At 39.8% G+C, this 19,344-nt stretch overlaps 1 protein-coding gene across 1 annotated transcript; it reads left to right on the plus strand.

Moving 5' to 3' along the window:
* Positions 1-5,992: 5,992 nt before the first annotated feature.
* Positions 5,993-14,049, plus strand: LOC306645581 (olfactory receptor 1L3-like; the record flags this gene model as incomplete). Its single annotated transcript, XM_079113485.1, has 3 exons — positions 5,993-6,261; positions 9,604-10,546; positions 14,041-14,049. 3 exons carry the CDS (start codon positions 5,993-5,995, stop codon positions 14,047-14,049), a joined length of 1,221 nt encoding a protein of 406 aa, XP_078969611.1.
* Between the last annotated feature and the right edge of the window lie 5,295 nt (positions 14,050-19,344).

A 19,344-nucleotide genomic window follows, 5' to 3' on the forward strand; every position in this document is an offset into this window, starting at 1 on the left:
AAGTAGTAGAAGACAGGAAATAGTTAAACTCAGAGCTGAAATCAACGAAATTGAAACAAAAGAAACAATACAAAAAATTGACAAAATAAATAGTTGGTTTTTGAAAAAGTAAACAAAATTGATAAACAGTCAGCCACACTAACAAAAAGAAGATGAGAGAAAACCCAAATCACTAAAATTCGGAATGAACAAGGAAATATCACAACAGACACGATTGAAATACAAAACATAATTGGAAGCTATTTTGAAAATCTATACTCCAACAAAATAAAAAATTTCGAAGATATCAATAGGTTTCTAGAGACATATGAATTGCCTAAACTGAACGAGGAGGACATACACAATTTAAATAGATAAATTTCAAGTACTGAAATAGAAGAAGTCATCAAAAGCCTGCCAACAAAGAAAAGTCCAGGACTAGATGGGTTCTCAGCCAAGTTCTACAAAACCTTTAAAGAAGAGCTCATTCCAATACATCTCAAAGTATTCCATGAAATAGAAGAGGAGTGAACCCTACCAAACTCATTCTATGAAGCCAATATCACCCTGATACCTAAACCAGACAGAGAAACATCGAGGAAAGAAAATTTCAGACCAATATCCTTAATGAACATCGACACAAAAATTCTCAACAAAATTTTAGCAAATCGCATACAAAAACATATTTAAAAGATAGTGCACCATGATCAAGTGGGTTTCATCCCAGGGATGCAAGATTGGTTCAACATCAGGAAATCAATAAATGTCATTCACCATATCAATAGACTTAAAGTCAAGAATCACATGATTATTTCAATAGATGCAGAAAAAGCATGTGATAAAATACAGCACCCCTTCATGCTCAAAACACTAGAAAAAATAGGGATAGTGGAAACATTCCTTAACATTGTAAAGGCCATCTATGCTAAGCCCATGGCTAATATCATTCTAAATGGTGAAAACTGAAAGCATTCCCCCTAAAAACTGGAACAAGGCAGGGATGTCCTCTTTCACCACTTCTTTTCAATATTGTCCTTGAAATTCCAGCCAGAGCAATTAGACAGACCAAAGAAATTAAAGGGATATGAATAGGAAAAGAAGAACTCAAACTATCCCTATTTGCTGATGATATGATTATATACTTAGAGGAACCAGGAAATTCCACCAGGAAACTTTTAGAACTCATAAGTGGATTCAGTAAGGTAGCAGGTTACAAGATCAATGCTCATAAATCCAATGCATTTTTATACATAAGTGATGAATCTTCAGAAAGAGAAGTTAGGAAAACTACTCCATTCACAATAGCCTCGAAAAAATTAAAACACTTGGGAATCAATCTCACAAAAGAGGTGAAAGACCTCTACAATGAGAACTACAGAACACTAAAGAAAGAAATTAAAGAAAACTTTAGAAGATGGAAAGATCTCCCATGTTCTTGGATAGGAAGAATTAATATTGTCAAAATGGCCATACTACCAAAAGTGCCATACAAATTCAATGCAATTCCAATTAAAATCCCAATGGCGTACCTTACAGAAATAGAGCAAGCAATTATGAAATTCATCTGGAAGAATAAGAAACCCAGAATAGCTAAAGCAATCCTTAGCAGGAAGAGTGAAACAGGGGGTATTGCAATACCAGATCTTCAACTCTACTACAAAGCAATAGTAACAAAAACGGCATGGTATTTGTACCAAAATAGAAAGGTAGATCAATGGTACAGAATAGAGGACATGGACACAAACCCAAATAAATACAATTTTCTCATACTAGATAGAGGTGCCAAAAATATGCAATGGAGAAAAGATGGCCTCTTCAACAAATGGTGCTGGGAGAATTGGAAATCCATATGCAACAGAATGAAACTAAACTCATATCTCTCACCGTGCACAAAATTAAACTCAAAATGGATTAAGGACCTCGGAATCAGACCAGAGACCCTGCAGATTATAGAAGAAAAAGTAGGTCCAGATCTTCACCATGTTGGTTTAGGACCAGACTTCCTCAACAGGACTCCCATAGCACAAGAAATAAAAGCAAGAATCAATAACTGGGATCAATTCAAACTAAAAAGCTTTCTCTCAGCAAAGGAAACTATCAGCAATTCGAAGAAAGAGCCTACAGAGTAGGAGAATATCTTTGCCAATCATACTTCAGATAGAGCACTAATCTCCAGAATCTATAAAGAACTCAAAAAACTCTACACCAAGAATGCAAATAACCCAATCAACAAATGGGCTAAGGAAATGAATAGACACTTCACAGAAGAAGATCTACAAGCAATCAACAAACATATGGAAAAATGTTCAACATCCCTAGTAATAAAGAAATGCAAATCAAAACCACCCTAAGATTCCATCTCACCCCAATTAGAATGGCGATTATCAAGAATACAAGCAACATTAGGTGTTGGCGAGGATGTGGGGAGAAAGGTACACTCATACATTGCTGGTGGGGCTGCAAATTAGTGCAGCCACCCTGGAAAGCAGTGTGGAGATTGCTCGGAAAACTTAGACTGGAACCACCACTTGACCCAGCTATCCCACTCCTTGGCCTATACCAAAAGGACTTAAAATCAGCATACTACAGAGATACAGCCACATCAATGTTCATAGCTGCTCAATTCACAATAGCCAGACTGTGGAACCAACCTAGATGCCCTTCAGTTGATGAATGGATAAAGAAACTGTGGTATATATATATATATATATATATATATATATATATATATATATATATATATATATATATATACACACACACACACACACATACACACAATGGAATATTACTCAGCCATAAAGAATGATAAAATTATGGCATTTGCAGGCAAATGGATGAAATTGGAGAATATCATGCTAAGTGAGATAAGCCAATCTCAAAAAACCAAAGGATGAATGATCTCGCTGATAAGTGGATGATGACACATAATGGGGGGTGGGAGGGGTTAGTGTTAGGGTTAGAGTTAGGATTAGGGAGGGGGGCAAGAATGGAGGAAGGAAGGACTGTATAGAGGGAAAAGAGGGGTGGGAGGGGTGGGGGGGAGGGAAAAATAACAGAATGAATCAAACAACATTACCCTATGTAAATTTATGATTACACAAATGGTACGCCTTTACTCCATGTACAAACAGAGAAACAACATGTATCTCATTTGTTTAAAATTTTAAAAAAAAGACTATGCAGCCATTATTCTTTGTATTCAGGAAAGTTACAGAAACTAGGACATCCTCTGTGACTTTTCCGTAGTTGCAATCCACAGTTGCAAAGTGCAATGTTAAGAGCTTTGTGTAGCTCTCAAGAAAGTCCATTGTTAATAGTTACTATAAGGCAGGCTCGAACTGGAGAAGCAGAGTCGGTGAAACATTGTGTCTGTCTAGCATAAGAGTTCCTTCCTTCCTGGGGACTGTGTGCCTGAGATCAAGGTCAGAGCTGTTAGGACTCTTGCCCAGGGCCTCCTTATGACGGGCATTGCCACCACAGCTAAGCATCCTGTGCCCTTGCACAGGAGCATTCCCATGCACCAGGCATGCCACAGCCATGAGGTCATCAGAGACCCCCAATCTCAGTCACTGCTCTCCCATCCTCTGGCTCTCCACAATAAATAATAATGCAATATTAAGTCAAAATAATCCTAAAGGTTAATTTTAAATGTTTGCACCATAAGAACAGTAAGAATAGTGGGAGAGGTGTGTATTTTCCATGTCTAATAATCAATTCTGCTGTCATTTATGACCTCCCAACTAGAGAAAACTGCTCCCACTAGGAAAGCATTCTTTTCTTGGTTTCTGACATTCCTCATACCAGTGGTCATGTCTGTTTCCTTTGCCTTCTGGGCTTCTAAGTGCTGTACCCCTTACCCACCCCAGGGCTCAGTCCACAGTCCTCTTCAGTCCACAGTCCTCTTCTTCTTATATACTCTCCTAGCAGGTAATTTTGTCCAGCTCCGTGGATTCAAATATCATCTACATTTTGTTGTTCCTGACTTTTCTGTCTTCAGAAATTCTCTGTGCGCCTCAGGGCTTATCCAACTGCATATAAAACATGTCCACTTGAGTATTTAATAGATACCATAAAATTAACATGACCAACCAAGTCTATCAGACTCACATTTCCTACACCAAATCTTCCCCACTGAGTAGATGACAACATGCTCTGTCTGATGTACATTGCCCGTTTCCTCTCATTTATTGATTAATCCTTGCATCATCCAATTCAATTGCCTCATTTCTTTTCTATTATTTTTCCCAAGATTTATTGAGAAAAATAAATCCACCCATTTTCACAGTTTATCCTTGATTTTTTTCCCTTGCACATTACATCTGGGCCAACAATATATCTAATAGCTCACATACTACAAACATAACCATCTTCTCCTGGTGTTACAGCCACTGTACAGACTGTTTGCTCCTATCTGTTATCAGTGGTCTGCTATATATTAGGGGGTTGCATAAGTGTACAGATAGAATAATTGCATCACTATGAATATTGCAACTGAGAGTTCACTATGATTCGAGAGGTGACTGAACTGAAAGGAGTGTTTTAATTGCCTCCTATTCACCCAGTTAAAATATTACTACTTATTATGACTTAGTGACCCCCAAAAACTTATGTGTTGAGATAATCATTTCAGAGTTGAAATGACTAGATTGAGAGGTGTAAACTAAACAGTGGGTCAATACACTTGAAAGGATTAACTGAGTGATAACTAGGTAAATATGATATGACTGGAAAAGTAGGTCATAGGGCATGCCCTTTGAGGGTATTTTGTCTCTGGTGAGGACAGTGCTCTCCCTTTCTCTGTCTCTCTCTCTCTATCTCTTCCTCCCTTTCTCCCTCCCTCCCTCCTTCCTGGTTACCATGTCCTGAGATGCTTTTCTCTGTCTCACCCTTCTGCCATGCTGTTATATCTCACCTCAGACCTGGAGCTACACAGTCAGCCAATCATGGACAGAGATGTTTCATCTCTGAAACATGAGCCAAAATAAACTTTTCTCCTTTAAATTTTTCTTATCATCATGTCTTTTGATCACAGCAGTGCAAAAGCTAACTAAAGCAAATTGGTACTGAGAAGTGGGATCATAGATGTGGCTATACTGGCCATGTGGCTCAGAAGACTTTGGAGCTGGTTTGGAGAGGAAGGAATTTTGAAACATTTAGAAACGTTAGCTAGAAAAGCTTTATAATGTTGTGAACAGAGCTTAATGGGCAATTCAGGTGGGAGCTCAAAGACCAGAATGCCATTAGAACTATAGACAATAAAGACTATGCTCACAAGATTTCACAGAAGGAAAACTTTTGTAAATTGTACTAGAGATCATTTGTGTACATTCTGGCAAAGAAGTTGTCTACATTTTGCAGATGACCTGAGACTTTCTGTGAGGTTGAATTTAAAGTTGATGAACTAATTAATGTGGTGGAGTGAACTGCAAGGCAGCACAACATTCAGGCAGTGGTATAGATATTGCTGATAGTTTTTTGCAAAATTTACCATGATAATCAGGAGCATAAAGCACAACAGAAAGATTTTTAAAACATGTAGGTTAGCCATAAAAGTGAGAGTAAAACTGGAGCTAAGTAAGTTTTGATAGTGAGAGACATTATAGCCACTAAAAAGATGCTAAGTACTTTGCCCAGAGACAATAGAAAATATGAATTGCAAGCATTTCGGGAATTGGAGAGACTACACCCATCTCAGACTGAAGGGTATAAAAGTAAAAATTTCTTTGAAAGGATGGGGGCAACACGCTTTCACAGGGGGTTCTAGGAAGTTGCTTTATTGTGTAAAATTGTGCAAGCACTCACAGCTACTGCAACTGTGATCTCAGGATGCTTGGCTAGTGCTCAAGATCGTGGCAGACCTTGACATCTACCATGTGGTGCTGGTTCTGCAGGAATGCAGAATGCGGAAGTTAGGGAGTCATGGAGGCTTCCACCAAGATTTCAAAGGAAGGCCTGGGAGGCCAAGCAAAGTGTAGCAGGGTTGGAGTTTCTGCTGTCTCCTGAGAAGGTGATGCATGAAGATGTGAAAAAGAATATGAAGCTGCAATGGAGACCAAGAGATGCCATGGAATATCTACTAAATAAAGCTTCAGGAATCATGTGGGCTGCAACCAGCAAAGCCATCAGGGTAGAGCTACACAAGCCCTTCAAAAAGAACATCGTAATGCCCCAGATGCTGAACATGGAGCTACAGGACTTGTGGGCCACGCTGGATTTTGCTCTTTCTTTCATCCTATTCCGTTCTTTTATGCCCTTGTTTCTCCCTCGTCAAATGGAAATGTTCGTTCTGTACCATTATATATTGGCTATATGTGACTTGTTTTGATCTTTACTCTCCTAAGAATTTTCCTGAGTCTCAAATGAGATTTTGGACTTGGACTTTTGGGCAATGCTGGAACCATTAAGACAATAGTAACTCTTGGAAATGGATTACATGCATTTTTGCATTTTGAGATGGGCAGTACCTTTAGAAATGAGGTGCTCCCCAAAAGCTCTTGTGTGAGGCAATGCAAGAATTTTCAGAGATGCAAGGGTTAGAATATGAGAGGTGTAAACTAATCCATAGGTTAATTCACTTGAATATATTAAATGGATGGTAACTGTAGGCAGGTAGAGTGTGATAGAGAAAACAGATCACTGGGGGCATGGCTTTGGGAGTTGTATTTTGTCTCAGATAAGCAGGTCTCTCTCTCTCTCTCTCTCTCTCTCTCTCTCTCTCTCTCTCTCTCTCTCTCTCTCTCTCTCTCTCTCTCTCTCTCTCTCTCTTTCATTGCCATGTCCTGAGCTTCTTTCCTCCACCACACCCTTCTGCCATGATTTTCTGCCTCACCTCAGGCTCAGCGATATGGAGTCAGTCAACTATGAACTGAACTTCTTAAAACCATGAGCCAAAGTAAACTTTTCCTCCTTTTAGCTGCTCTTGCCAGGTCTTTTGATCACAGCAACACAAAAGCTGACTAAAGCACCACTATAGAATCCAGCAGTCCCATTTCTGGGTATATATCCAAAAGAAATTGAATCAGTATCTCGAATAAAACCTGTGTCTTAAAGACATATTTTCATCCCATTACTGCAGCATTACTCACACTCACCAAAATAAGGAATCAACCTAAGTGTCCATCAATGTAGAAAGGGATAAAGAACAGGTGATAGATATATAGATTATATATCTAGATCATACAGAGAGGGAGATGGGACAATAGAATATCAATCAATCATAAAAAGAAGAAAATCCTGTCATTTTCAACAACATGGGTGAACACAAAAGACATTATTATGCTGAGAGAAATAGGCCAGACACAGAAATACAAATACTTTAATATCTCACTTATCTGTGAAACCAAAACTGTTGAACTCAAAGGAGCAGAGTATAATGGTGGTTGCCAAGAACTGGGAGTTGATGACTGGGGAGATGTTACTTGAAGGTACAAATTTTTAGTCATAAATGAATGAGTTCTGCGTATCTGAGGTACAGCATGGTGACTACAGTTAATAACACTATATTGTTTTTATGAAATTTGCTAGACAATATATCTTTTTATTAATTTTTATTTGTTCTAATTAGTTACACATGACAGTAGAATGCATTTTGACACATCATACATAGAGTATAACTTCTCATTCTTCTGGTTGCCCATGTTGTAGATTCACACCAGTCGTACATAGGGTAATAATGCCCAGTTCATTCTACTATCCTTCCTACTCCATACCCCCTCCCTTCCTTCACTCCTCTCTGCCTAATCCAAAGTATCTCTATTTTTAATCTTAAATATCCTCACCATACACACACACAAAAATGATAATTACGTGTGATGATGGATACGTTAATTTGTGATCATCATTTCATTATATATATCAAATCGCATCATCACATTGTAGTTCAAATACATAATTTTTGTCAATTACACCCCAATAAATCTGGTAGAAAACAAAATTGAAAGGAAGTGAAATGGTTGAATTGAAGAATGCAATGAGAAATCAATAACTGACAGGAAGTGGACACTATGCAGCATGACAGGTGAGAACCCTGATAAGTGGATTCTGTGTGCTTCGACGAATCAAGAAGAGTAAAAGACCTGAGGCCAGTGGCTTTCCCTAGTGGTGGTAGTAAGGAATGAGAATCTAACTCTGAACACCAGACCTGGAGAATGTGTAACAAGGGAAGGGTGACCTAAGATTGGGTCCAACGTTCATTACAACACCTTTAGTTAAGAGGAGAGAGTCACGAGGTCACACCTACTAACCTAGTGGCTCTAACCAAACTTGGGAGGGTTGGAACAGAAGCTACTCTGAGGTAGTTGTCCTTTGGAGAAATGGGGTCACTAAAAGGGAAGCCCAATCTAAGTTTTATAGGCTCAGGGGGGAAATTGGATCCAAATATCAACACCTGGTTACTGTCCTCTGTGTTACTTGGGGCATCTCCCAGGTAAGCCCTTGGAGGGCTTGGAAGAGCTAGAACAGAAACTTATTGTCTAACTTGGATATTTACACCAAGCTAAGCAGATGTTGCACTATAACTGGAAGTTCAAAGAGAGGGATGCAGGGCCACTTGTGGGGGAAGAATACTTGTAATTCCTCTGGATCCTTGGAGACAATTCTGCACACAGGTAATGAATATTTGTTTTCTTACTCTCTTGCCCATTACACTCCAGAGACTTAGTGGTACAGGCTCAGAAGACACTTAGGAGGGAAGCAGGGACTGTGAGTATTTACAGCTTCTAATTGATTTTAAGAACCCAGAAAAGGGAGCTTTTGGACTCAAGAAGCACTAGGAGATTTTCCAAAATTAGATACCTTTTCTGCATGCTGTTTGTTGACGCAGATTTGTCTACTTTTTGACTCATCATTTTGTGGAGCAGAAATGAAGAGATCGGAATGAATACATACGATAAGATGTCCTCTTCAGGTAAGAAATCAATTTTGAGAAACTGGAAATGCCTGATTTCTGAGAGATAATTACTCATCACTTGACACTAAATAAGAGAGTTAGCTTAAGTTCATTTCAATGTAGAAATTTTATGTCTCTAAAGTTGAATCTTCCTTTAACCCAGTCTACTGACTCACATTATATAAAAGCTAGAACAAAATAGGGGGAGAAAGAGGGAGTGGATCCCATGAAAATAAAAGGGAGATCAGAGGAGCAGAGGAAGTGGTTTCGGAGAGGAAGAGGAGGTATGAAAAAAGGCAGGAATGATGGGATGAAGTTGACCAGACCATGTGATATGCACATATGACTATACCACCATGAATTTCACCTTTCTGTGTATCTATGAAGCACTGATTTTAAAAACTATAAATAAATACGAGGAAGACCGTGGAGTAGAGAAGGGGAACTGGGAGAGGGAGGAGGGGAGAGGAAGGGGGAATCCTGGGGATTGAATTGGAGTAAATTTTATTCCACGCTTGTATAATCATGTCAAAATAAACCCCAATATTAAATATAACTGTAATGGGCTAATAAGAATAAACTTTTAAAAGTAAGTGATTCACCTTTGATTTTGCCATACTTGGGGGGGGAGAAAAAGAAGCAGCAGAGTAAACACTCCCTTAATAACTGCTCAGTACCAGGACAAGATGGGAAGATGCATAAGGACCGTTAATTGGCAGTGTTTTCGTCTGTAGGTACACACACGCCTGTGGAATGTCCAACCTGACAAGACTCTCTGAATTCATACTCTTGGGCCTCTCTTCTCGGCCTGAGGACCAGAAGCCACTCTTTGCCCTCTTTCTTAGCATATACCTGGTCACCCTGCTGGGAAATCTGCTCATTATCTTGGCTATCCACTCAGATCCTCAACTCCAGAACCCCATGTACTTCTTCCTAAGCATTTTGTCCTTTGCTGATATTTGCTACACAACCGTCATAGTCCCCAAGATGCTGGTGAACTTCTTATCAGAGAAAAAGACCATTTCCTATGCCGGATGTCTGGCACAGATGTATTTCTTCCTGGTCTTTGGAAACATGGACAGTTACCTCCTGGCAGCTATGGCCATTGATCACTATGTAGCTATCTGCAATCCCTTCCACTATGTCACGGTCATGAACCACAGGCGCTGCGTCCTGCTGCTGGCCTTCTCGGCTGCCTTCTCCTGTCTCCACTCCCTCCTGCATGTCCTCCTGGTGCATCAGCTCACCTTCTGTGCATCAAATGTTATCCACCACTTCTTTTGTGATGTCAACCCTGTTCTGAAACTGTCCTGCTCTTCTACCTTCATGAATGAAGTTGTGGCCATGACAGAAGGGCTGGCCTCGGTGATGGCTCCATTTGTGTGTATCATCATCTCGTACCTGAGAATCCTCTTTGCTGTTTTCAAGATTCCCTCTGTGGCTGGAAAACGCAAAGCCTTCTCCACCTGCAGCTCCCATCTCACTGTGGTGACTTTGTTTTATGGGAGTATTAGCTATGTCTATTTTCATCCCTTGTCCAGTTATACTGTCAAGGACCGGATAGCAACAGTCAACTACACAGTATTGACATCAATGTTAAACCCGTTCATCTACAGTTTAAGAAACAAAGACATGAAACGGGGCTTAGAGAAATTGTTAAACAAGGTTAACTATCAAGTAGGTAGGTTTTGTTCTGCAAAGGTCAATAAAATTCATGGACCCTGATCCCAGATGTGTGTGTGTATGTGTGTGCACGCGCCGCGCACACACACACACACACACACGCACACCTGATATAAATCTGTTGTGGAGAAACAACTCTTGTCAGTTGTAGCTGCACCATGTAGTTTTCTACCTGTGATCTCTGTCACCTCATGATTGCACAGTTAGGATGTCTTGTTTCTGTGTTCCTATTATAGACTCAACTCATAATAGCTCTCCACTCCAGAAAGTTGCATTCCCTCCACTGATTCCATATTTCCTTGGAACCTTTTGTATTTCTCTCTATTAATTCAGTCATTTTTTTACAGACTGCACTTGGATTCATTATACACAAATGGGGTACAACTTTTCGTTTCTATGGTTGTGCACACCATTCGTGTGATCATACATGTACGTAGGGTCATGATGTCTGTCTCATTCCACCATCTTTCAAACCCCTGCCCCTCCTCCCTCTCATTTCCCTCTACACAATCCAAAGTTCCTTCATTCTTCTCTTACCCACCCCCCACCCCTCACCCCCATTACGTATCATCATCCACTTATCAGGGAAAACATTTGGCCTTTGGTTTTTTGGGATTTTGGTCATTTGACATAACAGAGTTTTCATACATTTATCTATAGACAAATTTACATGGGTGAAAAGATACTTATGCAAACCTGGGCATTCTGTTTTATTTGAAACTATAAGAAATTTTTTGCAGGTGTGTGTGTGTGTGTGTGTGTGTGTGTGTGTGTGTGTGTGTGTGTGTTTGAGGGGGGGGGAGTGCTCCCCATCCAACTAAGGGCTCTCCAACATGACTGTGTTCCCTAGTCATGACATGATAAAAACTATGGACTCTTTTTTAAATGTTCACAAGAGCTGCATGCCTTGGGTTCTGGAACCCTAGATTCTCAACAGCTTATACCAATCACCTAACTGTTAGTAGGACAGGTCAATGCCTCTGCATGTGTTTGGGTCTCTACTCTTCTTTCCCTTCCCGTATGTAAGGTGCATTCACCCCCTGACTCTTCCTGAGTTTTCTTGCCTGGGTGCTCTTCTCTCTAGAGATGCTTGTATTGCTACCGTCTCTTCTCTGTCAATCTTTTTCGAAAATAAAGGAAGGCACATTCTATGTAATCTGAAAAGCTTCCTATAGTCACTGGAGACAGAGTAAAACCTCAATGGATGTGAACTATTAATAAGGGCCTTTTGGCTCAAAGTGCCTGTTATTTTAAAAGAGGCTCCTGATTTAAGTAGAGAATGAATTGCATGACTTAATAATCAGATAAATTATTCTATGCAGTTTTCTGCAGTATAGTGATTCTTTCCTAGTGTTTGTATTTTAATGTCTAAGTTAAAAAATTAACTGTTAAATTAATATAGTCTCATGGTATTTTAGATAAAGAGCAGATCTTAAGATGAATGATCTTAAATTTTTTAATTATAGGATGAGATTCTGGTGATATATTATACAGCCTGATGACTATAGCTAATAACATATTGTATAATTTTAAAGAACTAAAGCAATATACTTTTGATGTTCTTACCACAATGAAATGGTATTTGATAGTTATGTTACTGGCCTGATGTGATCATTCCACGGTGATACATGAATTGAAAAATCACATTGTATCTCATAAATATATGCAACTATTATTTGTCAATTAAAAATAAAATAACTTTTTAAAAGAAAATTTAAATACCTTTAATTTTGCCACAATAACCCCTTATCTAAGGCAAGGTAGAATTGGGATAAGGATATATTGTTCAGTTTCATTCCTTTATTACACACATGCAAATTAATTATAACTTCCATGCCAACTTCGATCAATTGATAAGTATTGCTGTAGTAAGAAGACTTATGTGCTGACCTCTGGGTTAAACAAAGAAGAATGAGTAAAATAGATTTCGCAAGCTATGGGCATAGAATAAGGAGCACTGGTACACACAACAAATGAATCTTCAATGCCACAGGCCTTGGTGAGTTGATGTGCAATGGAATTTTATTTCCATACCTTCATTTCTACAGTTTAATTTCATCTTTGGATTTGTACTCTGAGTGCAGAAAAATGCTTGGGGCAATAACCAGTCTTCTACTGTCCAAATATCCAATGTCACCTTAGCCTAGTCTCTTTTGGTCCTGTTTTGGTTGCGTGTTGAAGACAGATCCCAAATGCAGCAAGGTTCAGAGGTGGGGCTTTTGGGAAGTAACTGGATCATGAGGGCTTTAATCCACTGATAGGGGAAGGGACTACAGGGAGAGAGTGGACACTTGAGACAGGTGGGGCATGGTTAGAGGAGGTAAATCTCTGGGAGTGTGCCCTACCTCAGGCCCAAAGCAATACAGTCAGCCAACTGTGGACTGAAACCATGAGCTGAAACAAATCTTTCCTCCTTTAAGTTGTTTTTCTCAGGTATTTGCCACAGTGGTAAAAAGTTAACACAGGTCCTATCCTAGACTCTGTTACTGACATCTACCCTTGTTTCATTCATGACTAGGGCTTGCTTTGGGGATTGGGAACTGGACTTTATCACTCTTCACACCCTCTAACATGACCCATGGAGATACCATGCTTTACCATCCTGAGGCAGTTCCCGCCATATCTCTTTGACATCCTTCTCCTCTCCTTTACTTATCAAACTGGCTTCTGTAACTCTCACCTAATTTGAATGAGCCTCTCTAGACCCTTGGAAAATCTTTATATTATCTGCAGAAAAAATACTTGGAACAAATCCAGTCCTCTACTGTCCAAAAATCCAATGCCACCATTTTCTTTTTTAAAAAATATTTTTTAGATGTTGATAGACCTTTGTTTTATTCATTTATTTATATGTGATGCTGAGAATGGAACCCAAGGTCTCACACATGCTAGGCAAGTGCTCTACCATGGAGCCACAACCCCAGCCTGAATGCCTCCATTTTCTATTGCTCCTTCTCATCCCAGGAACACAGGAGAACCAGGATATCCCTCACTTTGGGAGCAGAGCACATATCTAATCTACTCTCTAAGATCTGCAGATAGACTACAGAGTAATAGCATGGTATTGGCACCAAAATAGACAAGTAGACCAATGGTACAAAATAGAAGGCACAGAGATAAACCCACATAAATACAGTTATCTCATACTAGATAAGGTGCCAAAAACATACATTGGAGAAAAGATAGGTTATTCAACAAATGGTGCTGGGAAAACTGAAAATCCATACATAACAAAATGAAATTAAACCTCTATCTCTCACCCTGCACAAAAATCAATTCAAAGTGGATCAAAGACTTAAGCACTAGAACAGAGACTCTGTACCTAATAGAAGAAAAAGCAGACCCACATCTTCATCATGTTGGCTTAGGACCTGACTTCCTTAACAAGATCCCTAAAGCACAACAAGTAAAATTAAGAATCAATAAATGGTGCAGGGTGCCCGTGCAGACGTCCGAGGTGCCCTGTTTAACTGGTGTTATGCCTTCAGAGACTGTAGCGAGGACTCTAAGATTCTTACAAACACAACCTCCCAGCCTTACAGGGTGTCAGAGTCATGGAATTTCAGCTGGGAACTACCCAGATGAGACCGATGATCCAGGATGACCAAAGTGTTTGTCAGATTCAACTCCAGCCATGGTTTCCCTGTGGAGGTCGATTCTGACACCAGCATCTTCCAGCCCAAGGAAGTGGTTGCTAAGCGACAGGGGGTTCCAGCTGGCCAGCTGCGTGTGATTTTCGCAGGGAAGGAGCTTCAGAATGACTTGACGGTGCAGGTGCCTCCACTGTCCCCAGGAGCTCCAGATCCCAGGCAAGCCACACTGGAAGGAGTGGAATTCAGGAGGAGCCCATCCGGACCTTAGCGTGGCGTGGAGATCAGGATCCTGTCTCACAGAAAACCTGACGAACGAAAGAGACCACACACCTTGAAATGTTATTACTATTCACTGAAGTCCTGGCTTCAGATATTCTGTTGTCTCCATTATCTAACTCTGATTCCTCTACCCAGTTGACATGACGTCTGACATTTGGTTTAATAGAGCTGTCATGCCTTAGAGAAGAATGTAAGAAACAAGAATTTGTGTCTGTACCAACTACATCAGTCCCCCAACCCTTGGATTCTTCACTCAAACTCCACCTTTCCTTCTTCCCTTTTACCTGATAATTGTCACAACTCTGACATCATTGTTGGAGAACAATAACAATTTTATATGAAAAAGTTCTTTGTAAGTTTGTATACCAAAGTCACTTGTGGTAAATAAATAGGAAAGTATATGTTCTCTTTCATTTAGTATTTATAGATGGGCTTGGTTGATAACTTACATAGTAGATTAATCTCAGTAGGTACCTACTCTTTTGTTTTCTTTTGCTCTGAGTTAAATGACAGATAAATGTGTGCATTGCAGTAGTTTATTCTACAGATGCACCCAAGACACAGAAAGGAAACTTAAGTGGGAAAGGAACAGTTATGCTTTCCTGGTGTGCTGTGCTCACCTTTCAAAGGATCAGGTTTACTTTGGTGAGACTATCATCCTCCTGAACCGTTTAGCTGCAGAAACCTAATTAACGAAATTAACCTTAGATAAGTAAGTGCGGCCACGATGGCCTTCCTGAACCTGTGCTGAGAGACTGTCTGGTCCTGTGCTAAAGCAGAGGACACAGACTCATAGAATGGAAGCAAAATCTGGAGGTTCCTGATTGGTTGTGCACACTCATGATTTATAAACTTAGTACAGGGCTCTAGTGTCCATGATTTTTAGATTAAAAAATTATATTTGTTTCAGCTCATTGTGTATATGGATCTTGACACAATGACACATCTATCTGGGGGATGCAGATCTCAGTAAGAAATTCTAGTTTTCGTGGGTAGATTTGTTTGAATTAGGTTTCATTGTAGGTTTTATTTCTCCACAACCAGTTTGTCTGGTCAGTTTGCATTCAGAGGTGCCCCTCAGCTGAGATTTAATATGTTGCCTAATGATGGCACAGAGCTCTGCTTTTTAAATTAATAAAGTGTCCTGACATTAGAGCGAGAAACGAGGAACGTGAGAATCCATTGATATTCATGCTTGAGAGTACACCACAAACTCTCTCTCAAACGTATGGGCTTTTGAAAGCTCAATACAGGTTTTGCCAAAGATATGTTCTGTTCATTTTTATATCCTTAAGTATTTCAGAGGGAACTGGATCTGTGTGTTTGCATTCCATTTATGCATAATTCATCCAAACACGGGCTTGAGAGGAGAGGAAATAAAAACAAAAACTTATTTAAGATATTCTCGAGTTATTTAAATCCTGGACACGGAACACTTCAGAACCCACTAAAGTGGAGAATCAGTGTCCTCAATCTACCTGTGTACTCCTCAGAATCAATTCTCACTGCACAAGTGAGATGCATTCTGTTCGCATAGCAGCCTAAATAGCTTTCATATTTTCTCTTCACAGAGGAGTTTTGTGATATCATCCCACGTATGCTCTTTGCCATAGATAACAGAGAAGGTAAAGCTTCTAGAATGTGACTGGCTGAATGAAGTCACTGGGATCACCACTAGACTTGCCCTTGCCCTGGTAAAGAAGTGGCTCTGAGTCACTCCGGTCAGACCGTCTGGGTTGCAGTCATCGAAGTTCTTTAGTCTTGTTTCCCTCACACATAAAATGGAGATCGTGAAAGCACCTGCATTATAGTAGAAATATTTTTAGTATTAAATAAAATTTTAACTAGGAAGGACTGACACAAGCAAATTATGGGACTATTATTAGTTTAATTCTATATTAAAAAAAAGAATCAATAAATGGGATGGATTCAAACTAAAAAGCTTCCTCAGCAAAGGAATCAATCAATAATGTGAAGAGAGAGCCTACAGAATGGAAAAAAATCTTTACCACACACATCTCAGATAGAGCACTCATCTCCAGGATAAAAACACCCCCCAAAAAAAACCCAATCAATAAATGGGCTTAGGAACTGAACAGACACTTCACAGAAGAAGAAATGCAATCAATCAACAAACATATGAAAAAATGTTCCTCATCTCTTGCAAGTAAAGAAATGCAAATCAAAACTAAGACTTCATCTCACTCCAGTCAGAATGGCAATTATCAAGATTACAAGCAATAATAAGTGTTGGCAAGGATGTGGGGGAAAAGGTACACTCATACATTGTTGGTGACACTGCAGATTGGTGCAACCACTTTGGAAGGCAGTATGCAGATTCCTCAGAAAACTTGGAATGGAAGTTTTGACCCACCATTTGACCCAGCTATCCCACTTCTCAGTTTATACACAAATGACTTAAAATCAGCATATTACAGTGATGCAGTCATATCAATGTTTATAGCAGCTCAATCCACAACAGCTAAACTACGGAAACAACCTGAATGCCCTTCAACAGATGAATGATAAATAAAATGTGGTACATGTACACAATGGAATATTACTCAGCCTTAAAGCAGAAAGACATTATAGTATTTGCAGGTAAATGGATGGAACTGGAGAATATTATGCTAAGTGAAACAAGTCAATCTCAAAAAACCAAAGGTCAAATGTTTTCTCTGATAAGCAGATGCTGATTCATAGTGGGGGGGGTGGGCAGGGAAGAATAAAGGAACTTTGGATTATGCAGAGGGCAGTGAGTGGAGGAGTAGGGTGGTGGGGATGGAAAGGACAGCAGAATAAGACATTATTACCCACACACATGTATGAAAAACAACTTTAATAAAAATAGATTTCTAAAAAATGAAAAAAAGAGCTTTATAAGAGCTTCTCTGGATTTATTTAAGTTTGTTCATTCACTGATTTTTCTTTAAATTTTTTTCTGGATTCCCAGTGCTGCCTCCTGAAAACCAAGCATTTACACCTTTGCTTACTAACATATCTATTGGCTAACTTGTGACCCCCCTGAAATGTTTATGATGAAGTCCCAACTCCCAAAATCTCAGAATGTGATTGTATTTGAAGATAAGACCTTTAAAGAGGAAAAATTAAAACGAAGTCATTGGGATGGGCCATAATACAATCTCACTAGAAGGGACTAGGACGTGCAGAGGGAGAAGCGTGTGAAGAAGGCACAGGGAGGACGTGGCAAATGTCAAGCCAAGGAGAAAGACCTCAGAAGGAACCAGCCCTGTCAACACCTTCATCTCAGACTTCTAGCCCTCAGAGTTGTGAGAAAATGTTCCTGTTATCTAAGACATTCAGTCTGCGGTAATTTGTTACAGCAGCACTGGAAAATTAACATAGCATCTTTAATAATTCTGCAGGTAATAACTGAATAGTAAGCAGTATTTAATGCCTCAAAATTTTGACTCACAATATATGCTGCAGCATAACCTTCATTCTGAGCATAAAATCGGCTTTCAAAACCTGAAAGTCTCTAATTCATGGATTATCTAAGGGAATATAATTATAACCTCCAGCTCAAACCGTGAGAGATGGAGGTACAAAAGTCAACGTAGAATAGACAGAGAAGGGTACCTGATCCAAGCCAAAGCCACAACTAGGTAGAGAATTACTTTGACCAAAGGGAGAGTCTTAACCTCCTACCAATCTCTGTAAAGGCAGCATCTGTGACAGCTCCTGTTGCTGCCTTCTTCCAACACAGGCAAATTCCCCTTAGTAACATTTAACTTGATCTGAATTGAATTTAGCCAAATTATTTTCCAGTCCTTTCTAACGTTGGTAATCCATCCATTCCTGAAGCTGAGGATTTGTCTTTTCTAACACCCTAACATTAGTGTTTGGTTTCTAAACCAGTCCATCTATATCAGGTGGGCAGAACAGGACTCTGAAAGTGACAAGGACACTGATAATTTGTCCTTTACTGTGGTAATGGAGTAAAACATTTGTTCATCCAATAAAGATTTGTTGGACACCCACAGAGCCCATACTAAGCATATGGAAATAATATCCACAAAGACCTTCTTATCTAAGAGCTGAGAGTCTCCAGAGTCTTAAAAGGGATATTAAAATGGGGATAGGGATGAGAGCACCTTCTTATTGCTTAGACCATCTGAAGCTACCAGAATTGATCATCTGAAAGCATGAGAGCTATTATAAAGATTTAAGAAAAGACAAAATAAGTTAAGAACCTCAGATGCACTGCTACATAAGACAAAGAATGGGGAATCAGGTATACCCAGGACCAATAGCTAAAAAATATGTTCAGGAAATAGCAGATCATCCTGGGTTCAGTCAGCTATTCAGCAACTGGTTTACGGGCCAGTTTATCGGCCAGCCTCTGTGCTGGAAACCCTGGGGTCATACGAGAGGGCACAATACTATGCTTAATCATATCCACAGAGCTGCTTTCTTCAGGGGATTTCAGGTAAGGTCTTTTTGCTCCAGTGAACTACGAATGCCTCAGGGTCCAAACTCAACCTCAATGCACTCTTGCTATGTTTTAAAGAGGAGTCATGAGAAGGCATGAGGCTGAGGAGAGGAGGCTAAAGACACACATTCAAATTCCCCTGTGGTAGACGGGACACAGATGCCTAATAACAGGGCTTTGGGAGAAGATATCATGTTGTACCAGAATGGCAACCATAGTCCAAAGTCAAGAATGAAGGCTCTAATCTCTACTTTTTAAAGGATGCTCTGGGCGTCGGAACCCAGCACCTCCCCTCAGGGACTTGTGGAAAGTGCCAACAAAAGCTCTATAACAAAAGCTCTATACCACCAATAACCATGCCACCTCTTGCTTCCTTAGTCAACACATGAAGAGGAGCAAGAGGGGAAGGATACTGACTTTGACAAAGAAGGATTGTCTGCCCTCCCCAAGACCTAGAAGGGAAGCAC

This window comes from Sciurus vulgaris (assembly GCF_902686455.1).
Source record: "Sciurus vulgaris genome assembly, chromosome: 15".
In the NCBI taxonomy this organism is placed as follows: Eukaryota; Metazoa; Chordata; class Mammalia; order Rodentia; family Sciuridae; genus Sciurus; species Sciurus vulgaris.